Source organism: Manihot esculenta, chromosome 6, assembly GCF_001659605.2.
Source record: "Manihot esculenta cultivar AM560-2 chromosome 6, M.esculenta_v8, whole genome shotgun sequence".
Lineage (NCBI taxonomy): Eukaryota > Viridiplantae > Streptophyta > Magnoliopsida > Malpighiales > Euphorbiaceae > Manihot > Manihot esculenta.
Window position 1 is genome coordinate 1,043,535 of NC_035166.2, and position 25,819 is coordinate 1,069,353.

General features: G+C 32.5%; 1 protein-coding gene across 4 annotated transcripts; it reads left to right on the top strand.

Moving 5' to 3' along the window:
- Nucleotides 1-1,442: 1,442 nt before the first annotated feature.
- On the top strand, nucleotides 1,443-17,783 carry LOC110616651 (outer envelope protein 64, chloroplastic). Of its 4 annotated transcripts, XR_002488241.2 has the most exons (15): nucleotides 1,445-1,854; nucleotides 2,486-2,638; nucleotides 2,919-3,043; nucleotides 3,437-3,562; nucleotides 7,656-7,838; nucleotides 7,960-8,104; nucleotides 11,181-11,349; nucleotides 12,014-12,148; nucleotides 12,315-12,515; nucleotides 13,094-13,221; nucleotides 13,306-13,357; nucleotides 13,865-13,934; nucleotides 16,138-16,231; nucleotides 16,311-16,433; nucleotides 17,224-17,783. XR_002488241.2 is itself a non-coding variant. In XM_043957196.1 (14 exons), the coding sequence occupies exons 1-13, from the start codon at nucleotides 1,652-1,654 to the stop codon at nucleotides 16,218-16,220; spliced, it is 1,773 nt and encodes a 590-aa protein (XP_043813131.1). In that variant the 5' UTR covers nucleotides 1,444-1,651; the 3' UTR covers nucleotides 16,221-16,231; nucleotides 16,308-16,621. The 4 variants fall into 4 exon arrangements, 2 of the variants coding, with proteins under 2 accessions (XP_043813131.1, XP_021614779.1); XM_043957196.1 differs by lacking the exon at nucleotides 17,224-17,783 and having other exon boundaries at nucleotides 1,444-1,854; nucleotides 16,308-16,621; XM_021759087.2 differs by lacking the exon at nucleotides 17,224-17,783 and having other exon boundaries at nucleotides 16,311-16,621.
- Nucleotides 17,784-25,819: the final 8,036 nt, after the last annotated feature.

A 25,819-nucleotide genomic window follows, 5' to 3' on the forward strand; every position in this document is an offset into this window, starting at 1 on the left:
ATAAATTAAGATGATTCATGTTTTTTATATCATATTTTTTTTAAATACAAACCTATAAAATAAAAGAAAATTATGGAAAATGAGTTAATAATAAAATAGACTAGAAATATATTTACATACTTGATTGTGAAAACTATGAGCTCCTTATATAGTAGATTGGATATAATTTGAATATTATTAAAAGTGTATGAGATGATAGAATTATATTAAATACAAGATATTGAATCTAGATATGATATGAAATTCTACATAGATATTATTTGTGGTTAAATGCATACTTACGCATCTGTACTTTTAACAATCAATTAACAATAAAACATCTCAATTTTAATTGTGATATAATAAGCGACTAAACTTAAAAAAAAAATACTTTTAAACACAAATTTGCCAAATTTATAGTTTTAAAGTTGTGTTTAAAAATTTTCAAATCCATGATTAAATCTATAGTATTAAGTTGTGTTTAAAAGTAATTTTTTAAATCCATAATTTTAAAATTATGTTTAAAATTAGACTTTTTTTTAGTTTAGGTGTTTAAATTGTTTTTTTTAAATTTATGTGTTTAAAAGTAATTTTTTTTAAAATTTAAGTGTTTATTAGGTTACAATTAAAGTTGAAGTCTTTAATAAGCAAAAATGTTAAAATACAAGTATGCAATTACGCGTTTTGCCTATTATTCTTATATGTATAATGCCTATTATAGATAAGATTCTACCACTTTATTAGAAAAACTATGAGTTATTTGAATAATTGAAGTATTTTTATCTATTAAGACCCAAATTTAATATATTTTAGTATTAATGCTAAAAGATTCAGGCATATTATTTCTACCTTAAACTTTAAATGATGACTTATCGCTATAACTATTTTAGAGTCGCAAAGCATATAGATAAAGAGCAACTAAAAAACGATAATGTATCACTTTTTAATATTCATAATGATCAGCCTTCCAATTTTTTATAATGTTTAACCTTTACGCTTTTGATGATGTATCACTCATAAGTTTTTAACAATTATGGCCTTTATAATTTTAATGACGAATCACATTTTAAATTCCTTATAAAGAATTGCTTTTGAGATTTTAACAATTCGTCTCGTGAGGTTTCTTAACAAAGGTTTTTTATCTTATAAATTCATCGTCGATGATGAAAATTTTGCTTTGAAAGATTTTTTAAAAGAATTTTTACCTTGTAAGTTTTTTTGAGAATAAATCACTTTAAAGAAAGCATTACTTTACAGAATTTTAATAATAAATCGACTTAGTAATTTGTTTTTGACTAACTTATTTCTAACAAGAAAAATACCTTAATTCCTTTTTACGAATTGATCGCCTTATAAAAATTTTTAATTAATTGCCTTACTAGTTTTCTTTAATAAAATTTTGCTAGAGAAACTCTAAAGGAATGGAAACGGGCTGTTTGGTCCGATACCAGACCGGTCCGACCGTGGCTTTCCGTGGAAAATGAAAAAAAAAAAGTTTCCGTCGCTCTTGAAATCCGCCAGCCTCAACTCTGCAGTCTGCATTATCTATAATCCTTCACCTTCTCTCCCTCGCCCTGCCCCCCCTCTATCTCTCTCTAGAACATAGATTCCAGGGATTTTTTCCAGAGGAAAGAACGACGGAATACTATAGCCGTAAGAGAATTGGAGAAACATGGCCTCCAATCCCGCTAATCTGTGGGTGCTACTGGGGCTGGGGCTCGCTGGGATTCTCTTAATGACTAGGAAGTTAAAGAAAGCGATGAGGGAAGATTTTGGCGCTTTTGTCGAGAAGCTTCTGCTCCTTCCTCCGCCGCAGCCTGCCCCGCCGAAAGCTCCCCATCCTCTCACTGGCCTCACCTTTGTTGTCTCTGATGTGTAAGTTGCTATTTGGTTTATATGCGCATAGAGCTTTTTGGTGGGGTTGAGGTTTTAGTTTGGACTTAAAGGAATTATTTCTGGCAGATAATACTGAGTTCTGTTCTATTGGGAATAAAAATTGGGGAAATGTGAAATTGGAAATAAAAAAAGAATTGGGTTTCTTTGAGTATGCGTTTGCTGCCTCTGTTTTTGGTGATCGAGAAAGTTAAAGGAACTTGAAAATTACGCCTTTGGAATGTTTAGAAGAGTCAGACAGCTGAAGTATAAGAACTGTACAGCCCTTTTTACTGACAAATTATTAATAAATAGTAAATTCATTTCCTTGTTTTACGTATAAGAATTATGAAAGAAGAGGAAAGGCTAAAGACTTTATGTTTAAATTTCTTCTCGAGGAAATTGATAAGTACAGCTGAATTATTTTAACTTATTTTTGTTGGATGGAATGTGGTCTTGAAAATTAGATTTGCGTGATTGGATATTTGAGTTCAAGTGGTCTTCCGGTGGAGTTGTATAAAATTGAGGTTCTGCTTAACATGCTGTTGTCTTTTTAATCTTCCTTGTTCATTCAAAATTTGTGTTTTTTAAAATTCCTTTTGTATAGCCTCTAAAATGGCATTGTGATGATCAGATTTGACATTGAAGGATATGTGACTGGATTTGGTCATCCAGATTGGGTGAGGACACATGACACAGCTTCTCGGACATCTCCTGTAGTCTCAGCTCTTGTTGAAGGGGGTGCCACTTGCATTGGTAAAACGGTTGTGGATGAACTGGCTTATAGGTATGTGGTTATCTCATTTATTTTCATTGGTGTAAATTGTGTATATATTCACAGTATTTGACTGAGATAAGAGTTTTCACCTGTGGATTATAATTACTTTTTAGTTCCTTTAAAAAGGTTTTTTATGAGGTATTTTGAGTGGTTATATCTCAACTTACCCATATTTGTTTTTCTCTGTTGCTGGTGTGATAATAGCTTTAGCAATGCCAAGTGTGAGTTCATTTTTTTGTTTTCCTTCATTTACCAGACTTCAATTCTTCTGTGAATGCATTATTTTCAGTATCAATGGAGAAAATAAGCATTATGGTACGCCAAACAATCCTGCAGCCCCTGCATGTGTACCTGGTGGATCCTGTAGTGGAGCTGCTGTTGCAGTAGCTGCTAATCTTGTTGACTTCTCTTTAGGTAATCTTCTCTTTTGCTGTCTGTACAGTAAAGTATGTCTTCTAACATTTTCCAGATATTCACTAGACCTGGATATCCAAATCTTTTCTTGGATTCATGTGGCTCTCTGTACCATAAGCTAACCATCATTTTTCATCTCAGTGGCTGCAATTTCCAATTGCTGTTTGGAAAACCTTATTCTGAACTTGGGTTTCTGCATTTCACTTGCCAAGTAGTCATCTGAGTGGACATGGCTATTTGGATGTGCAGGAAGTAATAGGTGCCATAACACATTGATGTTTATGAGATACTGTTGGTTGCTTTATGATATCTTTATTATTAAATGGTCTATTAATACTTTACCCACCATGTTATTGTTTTGAATATTGCGTTCATGCAAACATTTTATGACAGGTCTTGATTCTGTTGGTGGTGTTAGAGTACCTGCTGGCTTCTGTGGCATTATAGGATTCCGACCCTCATATGGCACCATTCCTCTCTTTGAGATTTTGCCTGTTTCAGCTAGTCTGGATACTGTTGGTATGTGTGGATGGTAATTTATTAGCATATCCTGACGTGCTACCATGTAACTGTCCAAATGAAATTAAGAATCATGTTTCATGGTTAGTGTTCTGTATTTTGGTTGAGGAAGTAACTTACTGAGGTTAACAGATAGATTGCTATGTTGACTGTCCTATGCTGTGTTTTCTTATGATAAGATCTAATCATAAGCTAATTGGACCGTTTATTGATAATTCTTAGCTTTTTCTTTGTCATGTTGAGGAAGAAAGGAAAATTGCTTTCTAATTTGCTTCATATGCTATATGCTCTTATTTACATTGGTAGAAACACAATATAGATATACGTTTTATCACTTTTTTACTCAGTGTCAGGAGGGTCAAGAGGGCACTTTAAATGATCTAAACGCTTAACTTACTCTAATCACTTCACTTGGTATCAATATACGTTCTTTCTTTCTTTTTTTTTTTTTTTGGATTTTAAATTAGTTGCTTTTGGATTTTAAATTTTAAATCCCAGGACAATGAAAGATCAGACTTCTAAAAAGGAAATATTCTTCTCTAATAAAATATGAGAGGCATATAGTACTTATTTGGAATTTATATTCAAAACAAGATCATATATTCATGATTTAATCTCCTTTCAATGAATCTATCCAACCCAATTGAAGAAAACTATGACCTTGTTTTTTGGAAGCATCCTTATATATTAGGGAATTATTTAGTAGGAAGTTGCAATATTTAGTGTTTGATTCATGTTTCTTTCTCAAGAAGTGCACTAATTTTTTTGTTTGTTTCATTTACCAGTCATACACATAAGAAATGGATGAGTTCTACGCTGGCCGTCAACCTACAACCACCATCCTCTATCTGGGCTGGGATTAAGACTTAGTTGTTGCTGTTCTTCATTTACCTATTCTTTGGGAAGTGTATTAGAAAATACAACATTATACCTTGTTATTCATAATTTAAGCTTAGGCAGATATTTGAGTATTACTTTTGGTACTATGGAAGTTGTACTAGTAAGTTACTTCATTTCTACTGAGGAAGTTGAGTGGTCAAAGGGAAGTCCTACTTCCCCTTGCCTTTGTTCCTCTTGGTGAACCAAAGACAATATTTTGGCCTACATCACCTGAAGTTTGACTTCCCAAGCATACTTCTGATGAAGTAAACAAGGTGTACAATACATGCATCCTCATTCCAAATCCTCAGTCATCACCTATCCAAACAGTTTTAGGTTAAAGTTCATCTATTATGCTCTTGCTTGTAAATACCATTTTTTGTTTTTCAGTGTGAACTGAATTTCACCTATAGTGGATATGAATAAAAGTGGCTGTAGATGGAATTGGCTGTAGTTGAGACATACTATTTTCAATAATTCTGTTTGGAACTGTTATGAAACTGGGTTCTTTCTAACAGAGAACAAAAATTAGAGAGGAGATAGAGAAAGAAAGGATAGAAGGAATAGAAGAATAAAGGTGGAATTCTGCATTTGTATTGAATTTGGAGTATCCAATACAAGGACAAGTCCTCCTATTTGTTCTAATTCATATTTGTTACTTGTAACAGAATGACTGCTTTGCCACTTCATGCCTATTACAGTCAACTTATCTCCTTCTAGTATCCGCTATTCATAACATTCCCCGCCTCTTGAAACCATTGTTGTCCTCAAGAATGAGAGAGGAACTGACCATGCTTGTTAAATCTGACCAGCTGCCCCAATTTATGAACAGAAAATTCTAAATAGAGGTATTATTGTCCCTCTTATTGGTATTTTTTGACATTTCAATGCAGAAATCCTCCCTTGACAAGAATAGCACTTTCTTCTTCTGCCTCCTCCACATTTCAAATGTATTCTCTTTGAGTATTATAGGCCTACATAATCCCAGCTCAATTATACTATTCCCAAAATTCCAACAATCTTTTCTGTAGCCAGAAACGTCCACATCGTCTTCTTGATTTGAAATATTCTCAATAAAAACACCATTCTTATGTTCAAACACTTCGACAATTCCAACAACAAGAAGACTACTTTCAATATTTTCTTCAGTTAAAGAACAAGACCCAACTTTTTTCTTTGGAGAAGACACCTTCTTTCAAGTGTTGCATTAGCAAGTCTCGACCTCTCCCCCTGTTTTTCTTCGGAAATATTTCCAAGCTCCACTTCTTGATATCTTGAATTTACAATGGAAGCTCCATAGATGTTTTCATGCTCAAAACCCTTAATGTTCTCATCATTTGCACCATTGACATCATTAGGTTCTTTGCTCCGAAAAGTAACTAATTCATTCTTAGGCAATATTTGATTAGTACCAACAGTATGCCAAGAGTTTCCAGAACTATCTTGATCTCTTGAATGGGAGTTAAAGAATTCCCTTGAAATGGGTGATAGTTCTCTGCTCTCAGATTCTCCATCTTCCATTCCTACTCCTTCTTTACTGCTACAGATTTCCTTGCACTTATCACTCATCATGATATCCATAACATCTCGCAATTCCTCCCTTAATGCATTGTTGTCATTGGTGGGCTGCCTTATTTCTTCTTCCAAAGTAATCCCCATCATAATTTTCATGAAGGCTCGCAATTCCTCCCTTAATGCATCGTTGTCTTTGGTGGACTGCCTGATTTTCCTTTTTAGTCCATTCATTTCTTCAGCATCCTTCTGCACCTTTTCTTGGAGAATCTTCATCTGTTCTTCCGATTTGCTACCCTTACCATCATTGTACTTGTTATAATTTCAATTCCAAAGAACTGAAAATTGATCAAGTCCCAGCAACTGAAATTTCAAGAAGGAACTAGAAATTTGAGAGCTAAGAATCAGATATTTCCTTAATATTTTCTAGGATTTGTCAACTGGGACAAGAAACAGATCTGAACCAGACATGAAGCAAGAAATGGAATATAAACCCTAAAAGATAAATGTGAGAAAGAAATTAGTTGAGAAGAGAAACAGAAATATGAGAAAGACTCAGAAGATAGAAGAAATAGGAAGAAAGAGATGAAGATACCAGGAAACAGAGGAAATATGAGAAATCAGAGAGAATTAGAGAAGGAAAATGATCAGAATCTTGATATTTCTTGAATTTCCTAGAAATTCAAGAAAAAGAAGGAAGATATTCAAGAAGGATGGAAAAAGGACAGTAGGAAGAAAAGCTGGAGAAATTTGGATTTCAAGAAGAAGGAGGAGGACAGATTCTGCCAAGAAGAAAGCGACAAGACTTGATACAGAAAAGAAGAGAAACAGAAAGGAAAGAAATTTCAGGGAGAAAGGGAAGAAGTTAGAGGGAGAGAAGGAAGAAGAAAATGAGAGAGAAGGAGAAAGAAATCTTAGAAAGAAGAGGAATAGAAAGAAAGAGATAGGAATAAGAACAGAAGAAAAACCTGGAATTTAGGCCTCCTTATCGTTGGCTCTGATACCATCTTTATGAAACCAGGTTCTTTCTCACAGAAAGAACAAAAATTAGAGAGGAGATAGAGAAAGAAAGGAGAGAAGGAATAGAAGAATAGGGAAAGGTGGAATTCTGCATTTGTATTAACTTTTGGAATATCCAATACGAGGACAAACCATCCTATTTATACTAATTCCTATTTGTTAGTTGTAACAGAATGACTGCTTGGCCACTTCGTGCTTATTACAGTCAGCTTATCTCCTTCTAGTATCCCCTATTCATAACAGGAACCTGGAAAGTTTCAGTTTGAAAGTTCCTATGGTTATGGAAATCCACAAAGTTTTCTATGTAATAGTGATCAAAGTTGAATCTAAGTTTGAGATTGAAACATTTGTATATCTGTACATTTTGTTAAGAGAAATTAATATATTATGCGTTCATATGTAACATCTTCATATAATTGCAGAATCAGGCCAAGTGTTTTACATTATGCAACCTGAGCTTAATTCATGGTTTGGAATCTGATTATGAACAATTCTTAGTTTATAATATAGTTCAACTCAGTGGATTTTCATCATGATTTGGTGTAAGATCAACTATTTACAGATGGTGTCATTTCTATTTGTATTTGTCCCTCGTCCATTTGTCAACCTGTATACTGAACTATGCTATACAGTTGCCATTGTCAATATTTTATGATGATGGCTGTCTGGAATAATGTTGCAGGATGGTTTGCTAAGGATCCAAATGTTTTGCGTCATGTTGGACATTTGCTCTTGCAGCTGCCTTTTGGAATTCAACGACATCCTAGGCAAATTATAATATCTGAAGATTGTTTTCAACTACTAAAGATTCCTGTTGACAGGATTATGCAGGTGGTGATTAAATCCACTGAGAAGCTTTTTGGAAGTATGTCCTGTTCTGGACATAAGTGTTTGTGTAAATCGTTATTTTATTGTTGTTGCTATATACAGCCTTTTAGTGTTCAAGTATGAAATATACCTGAATTGTAACTGCGAAATTTCTTCAGGACAAGTATTGAGGCATGAAAATCTTGAGGATATTCTCTTTTCTAAAATTCCAAGCTTAAAACAGTTCTACGACAAAAAAACAAACGATCAACTCAGAAATTCTTCAATAAGATTGCTTGCAAATGTTTTGCTGCTTCTACATAGGTGAGCCTTCTTATTTCATAGTTTCTGTATATTATTGGAAATTATGGCTTGCAGAAGCTGAGAAGAGACTAACTTTTGAGTGATATTTTTTGCTCTGGTGGAATGGATTTTCCAACTTCAAGGAACTTAGACTTTTGATTTGGAAATGTAGAAAATTATTGTCCTTAATTAATTAAAAAAGGGTTAAGCTTCATAAATAGAATTCCTAGAGCATGCAAAAATCATTTCAAACGATCTCAAAGAGTGCCAGAGCCTTCTGATTTCTTTAAAATTGATGTTCATTCCTTTCTTGAAATTTAAGCTTTAATGTATTACAAACAATGCCAATGCATATTTATGTCTTGTATACATATCTAATGTATGATGGAGGGAGTTGTCCTAAACCTGTAAGAATCTGCTTCCAAACGGATAGTCACAGAGTTTACTATTTTTAACGTGGAAAAACATGAAACATTCATGTAATAAGAAACTTAAGCCTATATTAAGAAATTTGGTATGGATGGCACTGGATCAAGTATGGGCTAGCTAAGCCATGTCCTTGCTTGCCCTGCATTAGGTAGCAAGTGGCTGGGGGCTAAATAGTGTGTTAAGTATATAGCAAGTTTTGGGGGATGGGTTTGCAATTACCCATAAACCTGCTTCCGTGCGATTGTGATATTCACTTTATTGGAGTCAGGTAGGGGCTTTCAAGGGGTTATGAAAACATGCAATATCCGAACTAGGACACTTATTTTGTAAATTTGGAACAAACTCTGAAAAAACGTAAACTCGATTTCTGATCTAAAAGCACAAAAACCCTAGAGTTTTCAGTTAATTTGGTGGAACTAACATAAAGGTACAACTTCACGCCGGAAAGGACTGCTAAATGTTGTTGTAAATAGATAGGCCCCTATTTTGAGTCTAGGTCATAATTCTAAACTTCTTCAGGTCCCCAAATGTGGGTTTACTTATAGTAAATAAATTTTCTTCTGTAGCTCTATCTATACTTACCAATTCAGATTTTATGGAAAATGCGGAAGAAGTGTTTATTTATGGAATAAATGACATTTTCTCCAAGTAAAAACACTGGAGAAAGTTAACATTTAAGTGGATTTTTGTTAAAATTAGGAAAACCTTTTTTTCATTTTTAGTTTTCAAAAATTAAATAGAAAACTTGAAGAGCTATTAAAGGCAGTTTTCCAAAGTCTGCAATTGGAATGAGAAGAAACAAGGTTTTTCTTGAAAAACAGTTCTCATTTCTCAACTGGATACTTTATTCTAATAGTTTCTGAAAATTTCCTAGTTGTAAATGATCCTTCCTTTCCAATGATGTGGTCCTTATTGATCTAATTGGAGCATATGCCTCAGTATTTTTAGTGGTTGTTAGAGAAGAAGTTGAGTTCCATGCAGAAGAGACAATCTGGAGTGTGAGAATGTGTATGTTATAGATTATAGGAAGTAAATATGTTAATATAGGAAGTAAATATTGATAGATGGATCAGTTGCTTAATCTTAGGATTGTATAATCATAGATTTGATTTTCCTTTCTGTTTAGATACCCGTCTCTCATCTATAAATAGGTTATAATCTCTATTGTGAAAAATAACAACAAATATTATATTTCTACATGGTATCAGAGCCATGATCAGAAAAATTGTGCAGAGCTAGTGGGCCTACGAGGAAAGGGTTACCTGTGTGAGACGAGGTGGAGCTGCCCGAGGTACTAGCGAACCACAATACCCGAGGGTCCGGTCCTGGTTAGCAATTATATTCGATTTAGTTGCGATGAGGACGTCACAAATTTAGTAGGAGAGAGGGTAAAAGTCACTTGCTAGCTTGGAAGGGTAACATTTGGAGATTTAGGATTCTGTTCATTTGAGCTATCCATAAAAGATAACATTTGGAGATTTATGGCTCTATTCATTTGGGTTACCCATAAAGGGTAACCTTTGGAGACTTAGGATTCTTTTCATTTTGGATTACTCATAAAGAGTAACATTTGGAGATTTAGAACTCTGTTTATCGGGTTACCTATAAAGAGTAACATTTGGAGACTTAGGGCTCTGTTTATCGGGGTTACCCGTAAAGGGTAACATTTGGAGACTTAGGACTCTGTTTATCGGGATTACCCATAAAGGATAACATTTTGAGACTTAGGGTTTCTGTTCATTTGGGTTACCCATAAAGCGTTACATTCGAAAACATCGGGTACTGTTTACGGGTAGTGTTCACGGATACTGTTCATCGATTATTATTCACGGTTCTGTTTTTCTGATCCTTTGTTTATTTTGATTGTTTAGGGTTGGTTGTTCTTATGACTGAAATTGATTATATATGTAACAAGTTGGGTGTGATTAACATTTATACTCCAACTTGAGTGGGAGTGTTATAGATTATAGGAAGTAAATATGTTAATATAGGAAGTAAATATTGATAGATGGATCAGTTGCTTAATCTTAGGATTGTGTAATCATAGATTTGATTTTCTTTCCTGTTTAGATTCCCGTCTCTCATCTATAAATAGGTTATAATCTCTATTGTGAAAAATAACAACAAATATTATATTTCTATAGAACAGATTGCAGGGCTGGCTATTGGGGCTACATTTTAGGTAATTGGAAGGCTAGAATGAATAGAAAATCAGGTAAAAAAACCAGAACTGGTAGCTTATAGTAGTTGTTGGGCAGCAAAATAAAATCTGGGAGCTGTGGATTGGAAATTAAAGGTGTTTGCGTCACACCTAAGGTTCCATAGGCATCACATCTTAAAGGTTTCTAGGCATCATTGAATTGCATCCCAGAATCCAAGAGCAACAGCTTCAGGATGTGGACTTCCATAATTAATCTTAATCTTGTAAAGCTTTGGATTCTAAAGTAAAGGGCTAATTATATTTCACCACAATAAGGATTAATGTCAAGGCCAGGTGTACCTGTGGATCTTAATGTCAAGATGATGGCTCTGGTGTCATGTTCACTTTCATGATGTAGGATTCTCATGTACATAAATCACAATACAGAAAAAGTTTGCTTCTTGATTTTGTTATACTTTTAGCTTGACACTATTTTTGGATAATGTGTTTGTCTTGGTCTTTTGGCAGATATGAATTCAGATGTAATCATGGGGAATGGATTAATGTGGAGAAGCCGAACCTTGATCATCATATCTCTGCACAGATAAATGACACCCTAGAGATAACAGATAAAGATATTGAAATTTGTTATTCCATCAGAAATGAAATGCGTGCAGCTATTGACTCACTTCTGAAGGTAATGTTTGTGGTTAGTTGCAGAAAATTGTCATTATGAGAGAATAAATGAAAAAGATTTGAAGAACACTGCGAAAGAAAAAGTGAATATGCAGTTTGCGAGAGATTTTGCATTTTACTTGGGGAAACATTATTCTTTCATCTTATATAAAAAAAATAACAAAATTAGAAGTACTTAGAAATCTTGAACCCAAAAAAAAAAGTACTTAGAAATCTAAAACATCATAGAAGATACTATAGTTCTGTCTGTTTTCCCCCTTATTATGTGTTCTGAAAGTTTAAAATTCCCATGGCACTTGGTATGCTTTTGTGCTAGGGTTGATGGCTTTTAAGACATTTTATTCTGATTTCTTTTTCATAGATAAGTAACATTTGCATGAAAGTGATCATTTCTGCAATGGTGAATTTCATCATGGTCTTCGACAAAAAAATAAAAAAAGATCATGGTGGCTTGGTGGTCATGGGTCTAACAATGGGGACTTCTTCCTTGCAGTGCAAGGGGAAGGGATCTAATATGTATAATCCTCTTTAGTGCCTGCAATGTGGGAAGTGTTGAGGCACTAATCCTAGCAGATTCTACTCTAGTCATCTTGATTGGTTATATAGTTCTTGCACTTTGATTATTCTTCTCAATACTATTTGTTTTGATTACTTTTTGGGTTCAGGATGATGGAATTTTGGTGATTCCTACAACTGCTTATCTTCCTCCAAAACTTGGTGCAAAAGAGATGTTTTTAGAAGACTACCAGATTAGTTCATATAGCCTATTGAGTATTGCAAGCCTATCAGGTTGTTGTCAGGTGAAGTGCTATCCCGTGCTCTGACCTGATCTGCACACACAAAAGAATTGTATTTTCCTATCTTAGATGTTTGATTTTGAAACAAACCCTTGGTTTTAGTTCTTTTCATATTGATAGAATTACTTACATTTGTCAATTTATTTATTTATTTATTTTTATGCTGTAGGTGACTATTCCGCTTGGACATTATGATAAGCGTCCTGTTTCAGTATCCTTTATAGCCAGACATGGGGGAGATCGCTTTTTGCTGGATACTGTACAGAACATGTATGCATCTCTGCAAGAGCATGTTGATATGCTTGCCAAGTCCAAATTATCTCCTGATGCAGAAAGTCTTGAAAGAAATGCTGAGATGGCTAAAGAAAAGGTAAAAATCCATGTATATTATACTTGTAAAATCTGCCAACACTTCCAGTCTTTTGAAGTGATATGGATGAGGTTTGGTTTTATTTGGCTGCCCTTATGTGGCTAATTAGTAATTTTCATTAATTGGTCTGAGTAGTTTAAATTATTTTCACTTATAGTTCTAAGTTCTAACAGTCTGTTATAAGAGGTTCTAAGCCATTTTATTTAGGTAGATTTTGCTATTTTTACTCAAGTGGGTTCTGCTGTAGCTTCACCATTGGGTGTTTGTTTCACTGGGCGCAAACCTAGTTAAGGTTGTAGCTTGAAGCTTACACATGCCAAAGGTCATTATGTCTTTGATAAACATATTTGAAGGAATTCACATTTTCTTTTTGGATTCCCTAGCCTATTTGTAGAAATGGCATTCCCTCAGCTAGTTGTTTGCAATCTAGATTGGAGAACTAGTTTGAAAGGAAGACAGAGTTAAAAATATACTACACAATAACCATGTTTTTTGGCTGCCAGCTAATATATTTGGGCTTAGCCAGAACCATTGTGTTGCCAAATAACCTTTTTCTTTCCTTCTAATTCTATGATTAGGGCAACCAAGCATTCAAAGATAAACAGTGGCAGAAGGCTGTCAGCTATTACACTGAAGCTATCAGACTCAGTGGCAAGAATGCTACATATTATAGTAACAGAGCTGCAGCTTATCTTGAACTAGGGAGGTATGCTTGTATTCTTCATTTTTATTTCATCAGTTATTGAATATGTACTTAAAATACCTAACATGCTGCTGCTTGTACTTCCAGCTTCATTCAAGCTGAGGCTGATTGTACTGAAGCTATCAACCTTGATAAGAAGGTGATTTCATAATGGACAGAAAATATATTTGGTTATACAATTTCTTGATGCTAATGGTTTGATCATTGTAATACACATGTAATGACTGTTAGAGGGAGCTCTGTACATGAAAGGCCATAATTGGTTACTTGGGTTGCTTTCTGCCTCCTTACATACAGTGCAACGTTTCACCACTAACAATTTCTTTGGGGATTTACAGTCTTAGATCTTTGAACTTGGAACCTGTTCCTGAATGATTTGATCAATTGGGCTTAGATCTTTGAAATTGGAACAAATATAATAAAGTTTGTTCAAAATTCTTGATCGAGTGAAACCCCTTAATGTTAGGGATTTGAGAAGCCACCTACCCTCATCATATTTTCAGATACATGCCTTATATCTCTTATGACCTATGGTTTAATTTTGATTATTCCAATGGCTTTTATTTCTTGTGTTCTTTGTCTTAGAATGCCTAAAGGCCATTATTGAATACTGTAACATCATTTCCTGCATTTAATTTTGTTCCAGAATGTAAAGGCCTATTTTCGTAGAGGCACAGCAAGAGAGATGCTTGGTTATTATAAAGAGGCAATAGAAGGTGAGGATAAAAATTATATATGTATTTCTGTTCTGTCTGTTAAATATATGTTTCCTTGTTTATTTTCTTGTTATCTATGTTGTCTGTTTTGAATCTTGAAAAATGGAATAAGAAGAATGATTTGCAGCAGTTAATTCCAAGTTAACATGAAAAGTGGAATGCATCTGATGGAAAATGCTTATTCGTTTCCAGTGTGAAATGAATCCTGGACATAAGTTGTATAACCATTATTGATCTTGGAGGGAGCATGATATTAGATAGGAGTTCAAATTGTTTGAGCTCTTTCTTTGTCTCCACTCACTTTTTTTTTCACTTTTTGAGTTATCTTAGTTAGGGGGCAAGCAATAAACGGTTTTAATTGAAAAATCAACCAAACTGATATAGTTTGATCTTCTAGTTCCAGTTTTTCAGCAAGTATGGTTCAGCTTATATTTTTCTGTAGATATTGCTTACTCAAATTGGTTTGGTTATCTTAGTCAAAAACCAACTTATCGAACTTATAGAAATAGACCAAATCAAAGCCTATGTTTCTATATCCTGTCTAAAGTTTCTCCTTTAGCCCCAGGTCCACTTATCAAGTAAAAAACCTTCCATTGCCACCCTCCATTGCCCACTGCCTATTCTTCCTTATTCTTCACTACTTTTGCTGACCTAGTCCCACTTTGAAGTGGAGCTGAGAAAGAAGAATCTAGTTCCATGCCATTGTTGTCACCTTGTAGCACTGCCCCCAGCCATCGATTCTTCTTTGTTGCACCTTCTTGTCACATCATCACAGTGCCCCCGGCCATCTACATCACACCTTGCCCTTGAGCCTTTAGAATCCTCTCGATCCAGATTCTTCTTATTCAACAGGTTGTTTATTGTATTCGTATCTCAAGGTGCCCCTCTAGGGTTGTTTTCGTTTCATATATAATTGCATATATATATATAATTAGCAGGACGATCACTTGGTTTATTGTGTTTTTGATTTTGGTTGCTGGTTGATGGCTGCTGAGAAGGTGTTAGAAGTGGATGTCAGTCTGTTCAAATTGATGAATTGGACCAAACTAAACTGAATTGATTCAATTGATTTGATTTTTCTACTTTATTGGTTTGGCTTAGTTTCCATTCATGATAGTTTTATGTGTAACCGAACCGACTGATTGTACTTCCCTAATCTTAGTAATTGAAATCTTTCCTAGATATCAGCCTATATATTTGTCCCATCCTCATTGAATACTATTTATAGTACTATAGCAAGACGATTTCTTGGCTTATTGTGATTTAGATAAAAGAGAAAAAATATTTTATTTTTCATGCTTATATTTTATTATATATTTTCTATCTCACTTTTTTTTTTCTTCAAAATGATGAGACATGTACTGATGTACTGCTAGTGCTGGATACTTGCACCCGGTCTAGGTAACATAAGGTGACAAGCAATTGCATATTTTAATTGTAAAGAGCAATGCAGAGTATGCAATAAAAATGCGGGTCACTAGCAAAAACAATGAATAATTATTGATTAAACAAGTTAGCCTGACAATTATTTTTTATTTTAATAACTAATTTCCTTATTTGAATGATGGCTTGTTATTGATTAGGGTTAAAAATTTGCTCGAAATACACTTTAGTTTCTATTGTTTCAAAATAAGCAATTCTGGTCCCCATAATAACTGGAAAAATAATATATTGTCAGGATATAATTTGCGAAAAGTACACTTGTTATCCTGTGCTTTTTTCGTTTTCTTAAAAGGAATGACTTTATTTTGTTTTATTTTAATTTTTTGAAGGCCTATAGTATAATTGTCTTAAGGAACAAACTGACTAATCGTGTATTGGCTTTAAACATGTACTGATGTGGCAGGGATGCGCGGACATGGAGGTGTGCGTTAAAAAAATAAACCCTTGTGTCCCTTATAATAAAATACATAAACCACAGAGTACCTAGTTTACTTTCCCCTCAAGTTTTTATAAAAGTTCAGGGAGGAAAGTAAATTTAAAATTTAGGCCTAATTTAAAATGTGAGGCTAAAATATACTCCATCCATTCCAGAAAGTCGTTCACTATTTCTTTTAGGATACGTGAAAATATACTTCCACTTTCACAAGTGGTTTTCATATTCTATATATCTTGGACTTCATAGTAATTGTAATGTTATTCTGTTATGATCAATAAAAATGTGTTTTAGGATGTTATCTCATGGACACATGTTTGCCTGCAGATTTTAAATATGCCCTGGTGCTTGAGCCAACTAATAAAAGAGCAGCCCTTTCTGCTCAAAGATTACGGAAGGTGTTCCGTTAGGAGATTAAGAGGTAATGCATCTTTCTAGTAATGAGGAAGTCTCTGATTTATCATGTTTTTATCAAAGCCTCATCAATTTCTCTGCAGCAGATGACACAATTAAACAGTTTGATGAGTGCTGCTTCTCAATTATCTTTCACAAAAATTGGCTTGAAGAGCACACTTTACAAGTAGAGACGGGAGCGACAGTATACTAATCCTTCTTCATGGAAGGTATAGAGGTCTTAAGAGTTCTTCTTTCTTTCTTCTTCTTCTTCTTCTTCTTCTTTATATATATAAATTTATTTATTTGATACGTTATGAGTTTAGATAACTGGGTAATGATCACTGTTGCATACTTTGTAAGCATGGTGCAATTTTGTTTATTTTAATATTTTATGATAGGGTTGTAATTTTAGTTTTGAGGTGGTTTTATATGCTTATGATCTGTCAATTCTGTAGCTTGCTTTGTTTTTTGCAATAACATGGTTAATTGTTAACTGATTTATGTAGTTCAAGGTTTGCAAAAATCACAGTCAACAATTTCCCTTAAATTTTTAGACAAAGTTTCTTCAACAACAAATTTCGAGTTTATAGACGGTTGTCTAGTTTAAAAGGCACGATTTGTCTTTCAGATTTCTGTAGTTCTGATATGTCCTAAAAAATCATAGGCTCTTGTACCTTTTCTTGGTGACAGAGCAAATGGAATAAAAAAACAAACAAAACATTTTAAAGAATTGCTTCGAAGAGAAGCATATTAATTAATCAACGACCGTGCTGCCTTTTTTGAGAGAACCATTCTTTTTAAAGTAGACAACATTACATAAAATAAAGAATTGCTTTAACTTCAAGCAGCAAATCTTTAAAAATCCTAACCTTCAAACCGTTTTTCACATAAATACTTAAGACTAATAGGATGGTTTTTAACCACTTGAAGAGAATAATTCCATATTATAGAAGTAGCAATGATTTTCATTTGTATAAAGGCCAATTCTTTACCTAAACAACTCCTGGGGTCTTGCAGGGAATGCTATGAAGTAGTAAGAAGGCACATGTTGATTCCTCCTTCCTCTGAAATCCATTTATTTAGTTTGAATTTTGAGCAATTTTTACCCCATATTTCTTCCATTCTGCCCATTGAGTAAGAGAACAAAAACCCTTAATATTTCTAGGCACACTATGCTCACTAAGAAAAATGTCCTTTTCTATTGACACTTTGTGCTGAAATAGTATTGGTAGATATAACTTCAAAACCTCACATAACTGCATGGAAGTAGACCAGTTTTCTTACTTTTTCAATATTAGAAGCCCTCCATTTTCATCAGTTTTTCTGTTAAATTTGGCTTGATTTCTTCCAATTTTTTTTCTCTACAAATGGGTGTGTTCCAATAAGCTAGAAGAGCTAAATAAAAACAAAACTTACGGTGTCTGTTCCAACTGCCAATAGGTTAAATGCCATGTCTCTTAGAAACTTGTTTGATTTAAAATCAATGCCACTTTTTACTTCTGCTTTTGTAAACTGTCACTTTCAAAACAATGTCCTGTCCTCCCTCCCTAAATAATATTTTAATATGATAGGATTTAATAGGCTAAATTTTAATGTAAATTTATGAATTTAGTTAGTCAAGACAATGTGAAAAGTAAAGTACAGGAGCATATATGAAGTGATTGCGATTATGAAAATGGTTGTTCTGTCTTTCATGGGCATCAATTATTAGGTTAGTTGAATAGGGTGGGCAATAATTTTGTGGGGCATCATTTTATTAGGTTGGGTGAATATGGTGTGCATTAATTGGGCAAGCTGCACGAAGGAAGCATAAAAAGACAATTCACTGCTTTTGCCACTCTGATTTTTATTACCTGCCTTTTAAAAAATAAAAATAAAATGACAAATTATTGAAAAAAAAATTACTAAAAGGGGAGTTAATAAACAACAGAGAGTGTATAGCTTTTCGTCGGCTCATTTATTAAGTTGGGTGAATGTGGTGTGGCATTAATTGGTCAAGTTGCCCTCGCAAATGGGAATGGTGAAGGATGCAGAAAGAGACAAATCACAGCTACCTAATTATTATTTAGTTTTGTTACATTTTTTAAATGAAATATTTACAATTTAGTTTCTAAATATTATCATTATTAATAAGTCAGTTCTTATATTTTTAGAAACTTATTAAAATATTTTTTTTTCGATAACGATTTTTACAGTTAAAAATATAGTAAAAAATCAAATTATCTCCCTTTTTTTCTCCTCCTCCTTCATTGATTTTTCATTCTTCTTCTTCTTTTTTTTCATCTCTTTTTTTTAGAGAAGGAGGAGAGACTATTTCGTTGACGATAAAAAAACGACAAAGACATTTGAATAGATGTGAGAAAAAATAAGGATTATTTCGTTGACGAAAAAAATAATAAGGACGTTTTAAGAGGAGAGGGAGAAAGAGAAAGCGATAATTTTTTAAATATTATTAAATATGTTAATTATATTATGAGATATTAATTTAATATAAATTAAATTATAAATTTTGAAATGAAAATAAATAAAATTATATAGTATTTTTTTTTGAAATAGAGATAAAAAATCGGAGAGTAGAATCTGAAATTTTTTAAATTTATTCAAATATATTTTATCACTAAATTATAGCTGTGAATGCATATAGTATTTTTTTATATTTATATTTTTTTAATTAATATTATATTTTATTTATTACGTCAATATTTTTTACCTATATTAAAAAGTTAATAATATTTATTAATAATTATATTTCACTTATTATCGTACACATCTCATTATATATTTTATGTGCCCTAAAATCAATAATAAACAAAGTTATAATTGTATTGACAAAATGATAAATTTAAGTTGATTAATAACTATTTCAAAAAAAAAAAAGTTGATTAATAAAATTTGAGATAAGTAATTTAACGCGTTTTATAATAATTCAATTAACCACGACTTGTGATTGTTAATATTTAGGACGAGTCCACCAATAGATAATTTTTTCTTTACAGATTATGTTAAAATTAACCTTAATAACATTTTATATTCAATTTCTATTCGATCTAAATAGTTAATTTAAATTAATTATTTTATTTTAAAATTTATGGTTGAATTTATATCAAAATAATATTTTTATTAATTACTTATCATGTCAGTATTTATCACTTATCATTTCAGTATTTATTCACAATGTCTAGACTTTACCATCCTTTAGGAAAGATATAATATTACAAGATACTATTTTGATATAAATTAAAATATAAAATTTAAATTAAAAATTCAATGAAATCACAAGATATTTTTTTTATTTTTTAAAATATTATATTATATTATAACTTTTACTATAAAGTTAATCGATTAAATTAAAATTAAAATTATTTTATATTGAATCAATTTAAATTAACATTATTTTATCTTAATTAAATTTTTATATATATAATTGAGATTTTTTTTTCTTAATTTAATTGAATAAATATAATAAACATACAATGATTTTAAGCTTAATTAATTTAATAAGATATACAAATACAAACATAAAATAAATTGATATTAATTCATTTGATTAACCTATAGCAAATATAAGATGATTTTTTTAAAATTTAATTTAATTTTATAGTTGACATAGTAACCGAGTGTGGAGGTGGACTCCTTATAGTTTATCTTCTTGTTCTGTGGCTCATTTTTGGACTAATGTATTGTGAAACTGGATGCTATTAAACCTTTCCTGTCTGAGGAATTCTATTTAATTTATTTTATATACACTACATATAATTAAATTGAATTAAAATTAAAATTATTTTATATATATTATATATTATTTAATTGAATTAAAATGAAAATTAATTATTTTATGTCAATTATATTTGATTCAATTGAGTTAAGGTAAAAATATATTTATTATATGTAAATAAATTTAATTAAAAATAAAATAATATTATATTCACTATAATCAATTAATAGTATGCAAATTATAAAATGAATAAATTTTATTAAAATTAATTCACTTTATATTATCTATAAAAGCAAGTCAATTAGCTTAAAATTGATTCATTTTATATTTTTATGTACACTATAAATAATTAAATTAAATTAAAATCAAAATCATTTGATGTACATCATATATAATTTAATTAAATTAAAATTAAAATCATTTTATATCTATTGCATATAATTAAATTTAATTAAACTTGAAATAATATTACGTTTATTACATATAATTAAATTTAATGAAGATAAAAAGTAATTTTATATCCATGAGTAAATTTGAATTAAAACAGAATCATCTTATATATCTATATGTAGAATATATTATGTAATATTAATTTATATAAAATTAAATTAATATGATAATAAATACGAGTTATTGATTTGATATATCGAGAGCTTTAAATTTCCCTGTGAAGAATGTGTAATTAAAGAAAACCCCAACTAGAATAGAAGATAGACTCCAAGAGATATTAAAACTTACAAAAAAGAAGAAAACCAGATATCCACCAAAAAGCAATAGACCAAAGTTAAGATGCTTTTTTAATTAAAAATAAAATCAATGTTTTTTAAAAAAAATTATATAAAACCAGACAATATGTTATGTTGTAGAAATTTATGAAAAAAAATAGTAAAAGAATATGAAAGATAAGTAAAAGAAAAAGAAATAAAATTGATATAACATAACAATCGCACATGGTAGATGCCATTCGAAGACAGGCTGACAAGATTCTGATCAGATGATGCTCAAATCTACCAAGGGAAAAAAAGATCCAGACGCTTCAGATTTCATCTCTTTGTTAAGACTTGCCATCTCAACTATAGAGTGAGACTCTACGGGAAGTTACCGTTAGAGAATACAATCTAGTAGATCCCCATTACACCTATAATCGCGGGATCCCCTATCTACTGGTTGGATTTTCAGGAGATGTGATAACTAATTCCATCTTCTGATACTATAAAAGCTGATGAACACAGAGATCAAGGTATGCTCTACTGACACAATTCTTACACAACTACTGTTAAGTTTAAAGCATTATGTTACACACATTCTTGTCTTCAATTTACTGACTTGAGCGTCGGAATGGTTGCCATAGGTGTCCACCACCTCACATTCTCTTTCTTATAGGTTGGTCAATTACAGCATAGCTCTATTTCAACCACATTATTTGGTTGCGTTGTCAAAAACTCCATTGAATTCTCTTTGTTCATTTGGATTAAAATAGGTCTCTTATGCCTTTTTCTATTCTCTAAAATGGTTGACAATTCACGAGCTGCTGCTAAGTCTGCTGCGAACAAGGGCGCAATTATTTTCTCCACTCCTGGTAGTGGACAAAACACCCCATTGATGGTCAATGAGGCTAATCTGAGCAACCTAAATAATGAGCAGATGCTTCAATATATAAAAAGGCTGTAGGCCATTCTCGAGCAGTATAAGACTCGGGAGGAGGTCTCATTTATGGCTCCCAGGTGAAGAGAGGACGCTTACATTGATATCCCAAGAACTGGGACAGAAGCGATCCAAGCGCAGTCCAAAAGGGAAGTCCAAGTTGGATGATGAAGAATCATCAGACGAGGCTCCGAAGTACGTTGACTGGAAGTTGATATGGACCGTGCAAAGGTACCAGAAGGAATATGAGGGGTATTAGAATAGATTTTAGCAGAGACTTTTTCTGTCAAGTTTAAACTCCTAAATTTGGACAAAGATGACGGAACAACAGATCCCAGAAATTATCTAGCGATCTTTATAACAACAATGCAACTCCAAGATGTCAACGACTTTGTGTTGTGCCAAGTATTTCCATCAACACTCACAGGTTTGGATAAAATATGGTATCAACACCTGAGCACAGGTTCAATTCAGAACTTTACATAATTTGCTATGTTATTTAATTTAGATTTATTACTTGTATACCTCCTAAAAAGCTATCCTCTGACTTGCAGAAGATTTGCCAAGGAGAGGATGAATCTTTAAGGAGTTTTATCTCATACATTCAATGCAGAGGCAATACAGGTTGAAGAATTAAATCATGAGATAATATGTGAAGCGTTGAAAAAAGGAACGCGCAACATCAAGTTCAAGGATTCCCTAATTAAGAACTCAGCCGCTACGTACCAACAGCTAATAGACAAAGCCTAGAATCACATTAGATTGGACGATGAAGTCCAAGCGTTGAGAGAGAATAAAAGGACGGGTTAAAAATAAAACCAAAAGCCAGAGATGCGAGAATATGTGGATACAAGAAGAGGGCCACAAGTTGAGTTCTGCCAGACCACCTAATCTGGGTGTTAGTACAGCTAAACAAGACATCTTATGCCAGGCCACAAGGCGAGTATTCGCTGGGCTATCTAATCTGGGTGTTAGTACCACTAAATAAGGCATCTTATACCATGCCATAAGGTGGGTTTCACCAGACCACCTAATCCGGGTGTTAGTCTCACTAAATAAGGCATTCTATACCAATGCCACAAGGCGGGTTTTGTCAGACCATAATTCGGGTGTTAGTCCCGTTAACTAAGGCATCTTATGCCATAGCCACAAGATGGGTATCCGCTAGGCCCATAATTCGGATATTAGTGCTGCTAACTAAGGCATTTTATGCCAAGTCCACAAGGCGGGCACACAACAGAGTTTTAGTCCCGTTCCACAAAAAGTTTTTAAGGCAATTTATATCAGGCCACAAGGTGGATATTCGTCAGGCCATAATTCGAGTGTTAATTGCGCTAAACAAGACATTTTATGTCAAAGCCAAAAGGTGGGTGTTCTCCAGGCCATGCAACCAGGTGTTAGTCTCGTTTCACAAAAAGTTTTCAAGACATTTTATACCATGCCACAATGTGGTATGCGCCAGGCCCATGACTGGGTGTTATTCCATTTCATAAAAAGTTTCTAAGGCATTTTATGCCAGGTCACAAGACGGGTATCCACTATGCTATAATTCGAGTGTTAATCCCGTTAAATAATGCATTTTATACCAAGGCCAAAAAGCAGGAGTTCACTAGGCTACGCAATCGGGTGTTAGTTCTGTTTTATAAAAAGTTTTCAAGGCATTTTATGTCAGGCCACAGGGCGAGTATACACCTAGGCCTATGACTAGGAATTAGTCTCGTTTCACAAAAAGTTTTTAAGGCACCTTATGCTCATGCCACAAGACGAGTATTCGACAGGCTATGCGATCGGGTGTTAGTCTCATTTCACAAAATTTTTTTAAGGCATTTCATGCTCAGGCCACAAGGTGGGACACCGTGACGAGGCCACATATCCAAATAATAGTCCCATTTTATAATTTTCCAAAGGCATTTTCTAAGTTATTTATTTTATGGCCACTAGTTAGACTAGTGACCGAGCATTATGTTCGTATAGTGAGCCTGCTTTAGTCATTTTTGACGAAGGTAATGTTCTTTTTTGGCCGAGTATTAACTCCTTAGTAAATTTTCAAAAATTATTATTTAGCTATGGTTGGATGGGGTTATGGTCGAGTATCGAGCATATAAAAACTTAGCAAAAATAATGACAAGATATGGGAGAAAATACTTTTTATTAAAATCACGAAAGGCTAATTTAAATAAGCCACGTGCTCTAGATCGTGAAAATAACTAGCACTTTCGAATATGAAGAATTGAAGACCAGCGGGGGGACTTCTGATATAGCACAATAATCACCCAAAGTATGTCATGTATTGGCACTCGAAGACAGAGTCACGTGGTAAGGGTCTAGTTAGGTGATACTTGGTTCCACCGAGAGAAAAAAAGATTCGGATGCTTCAAATCTCATCTCTTCTTAAGGCTTGCCCTCTCAACTATAGGGCGAGACTCCACAGGAAGTTATTGTTAGAGAACGCAATCCAGCAGGTCCCCATTACATCTATAATTGCGGGATCCCTTATTAATTAATAGACACCGGTCAAATTTTCAGGAGATGGAATAACTAACTCCATCTTCAGAAATATAAAAGTTGATGAACATAGAGATCAATGTATGCTCTTCTGACACAATTCTTACACAACTACTGTTAAATTCAAAGTATTATATTACATGTATCTTTGTGTTCAACTTACTAATTTGAGTGCCTAGAGTAGCGACTTTAGATGCTTCTCACATTCTCTTTCTTGTAAGTTGATTAATTACAGTACAGTTGCGTTTCGATCTCATAAAAAATAATAGAGAATTTTATTACAATAGACATTTACAAAATATATATTCAGGATAACAATATCGGAATGCAAAATGTTGAATGTAAATTCTATTTCCAGAATATAATTTCAAATCATGAAATCAAAATAATATTGTTTTAATTTTTTTCTATTGCAAGAACTTAATATAAAATTCAAGAAAGGAAGAACTCAAGAATTGTTAGAAAAAAAAAGAAAAAAAAATTGTAAAATTGTGTATAAAAAATGAATTTGAAAAGACACATTGTTTTATTTATTAAAAAAATTAAATTTTTAAAAAAATGTTCTTAGAGCGTACGTTGCAATTAACAAATAATTCTCAATGGTTGCAATGTTCCAATAAGACACTTTGAAAAATGTGTTATTTGGTCATTGAAACAATTCATTTATGATTAAGTAATATTATAAATATTATGTTCTCCACTTAAAATAATTTAATACTAAATAATAAAAAAATCTTTATCAAATATATATGAATAATTTATTTAAATTAATTTAAGATTGCACCTTAAAATAAACATGAATATACATGGAGAAATCTTCGATTTATCATGTTTTATCAAAGCCTTATCAGATCACACAATTAAACAGTTTGATGAGTGTTGATTCTCATTTGTCTTGCACAAAAATAATAGAAGGCACACAGGTTTTAAAGAATTTTTTTTTTAAAATTTATTTACTTTTTATGTGACTGAAACGAAACTGTACCGCAATTAGTCATTTAAAAAAAAAAAACACAACATGAGATGATTGGTGCTTATGGCTATCACTCCTACGCTAAGTCAAGTCAGTAAATTGAAGAAAAATATGAATATAAGGAATTGTTTATAACTTAAGAGTAGTTGTGTAATAATGGGTACTTTGATTACTGGAACCATTAGATTTTATACTATAAGAAGATGTAATTAATTATTATATTTTCTGAAAATTTAGTTGATATTGGCTAATTGATAGGAGATCTCGTTATTATAGGTGTAATGAAAATTTGTTAAATTGTAACAACTAACGGTAACTTTCTATAAAATTTTGTTCTATAGTTGAGAGGACAAGTCTTGATAAAAAGTTAGAATCTACGGTGTCTGAGTAGTCTTTTTAGCTAGTAGGACCAAATATTATCCGATTTACTCTTATCACATGATACTATTTTTAAATGTCAATTCATACTTTATTTAAAAGTATTGTCGTGCTATATCAATTTCATTTCTTATGATTTTAAATAACCAAGTAATTATTACTGTTGCATAATTTGCAAGTACGGTGCAATTTTGTTTATTTTAATATTTTATGACAGGGTTGTAGTTTTTAGTTTTGTAGTGGTTTTAACAAGGACATTCTGGTTCAACTTCAGTTTAAAAACTTGATCAGTCTTTCAGATTTTTGTAGCTCTTCTATCTTATACCATTTCTTGGTGACAGCAAAAGGAAACAAAAACAAGGACAACATTTTAAAGAATTGCTATAGGAAGAAGCATA

Bases quoted from the DNA above. Each gene is read 5' to 3' on its own strand.
- LOC110616651 (XM_043957196.1), top strand. From the start codon at position 1,652: ATGGCCTCCAATCCCGCTAATCTGTGGGTGCTACTGGGGCTGGGGCTC. The intron at 3,563-7,655 runs GTATGTGTGGAT...ATAATGTTGCAG, and splicing joins AGCTAGTCTGGATACTGTTG to GATGGTTTGCTAAGGATCCA. The intron at 11,350-12,013 runs GTAATGTTTGTG...TTTTGGGTTCAG, and splicing joins CTATTGACTCACTTCTGAAG to GATGATGGAATTTTGGTGAT.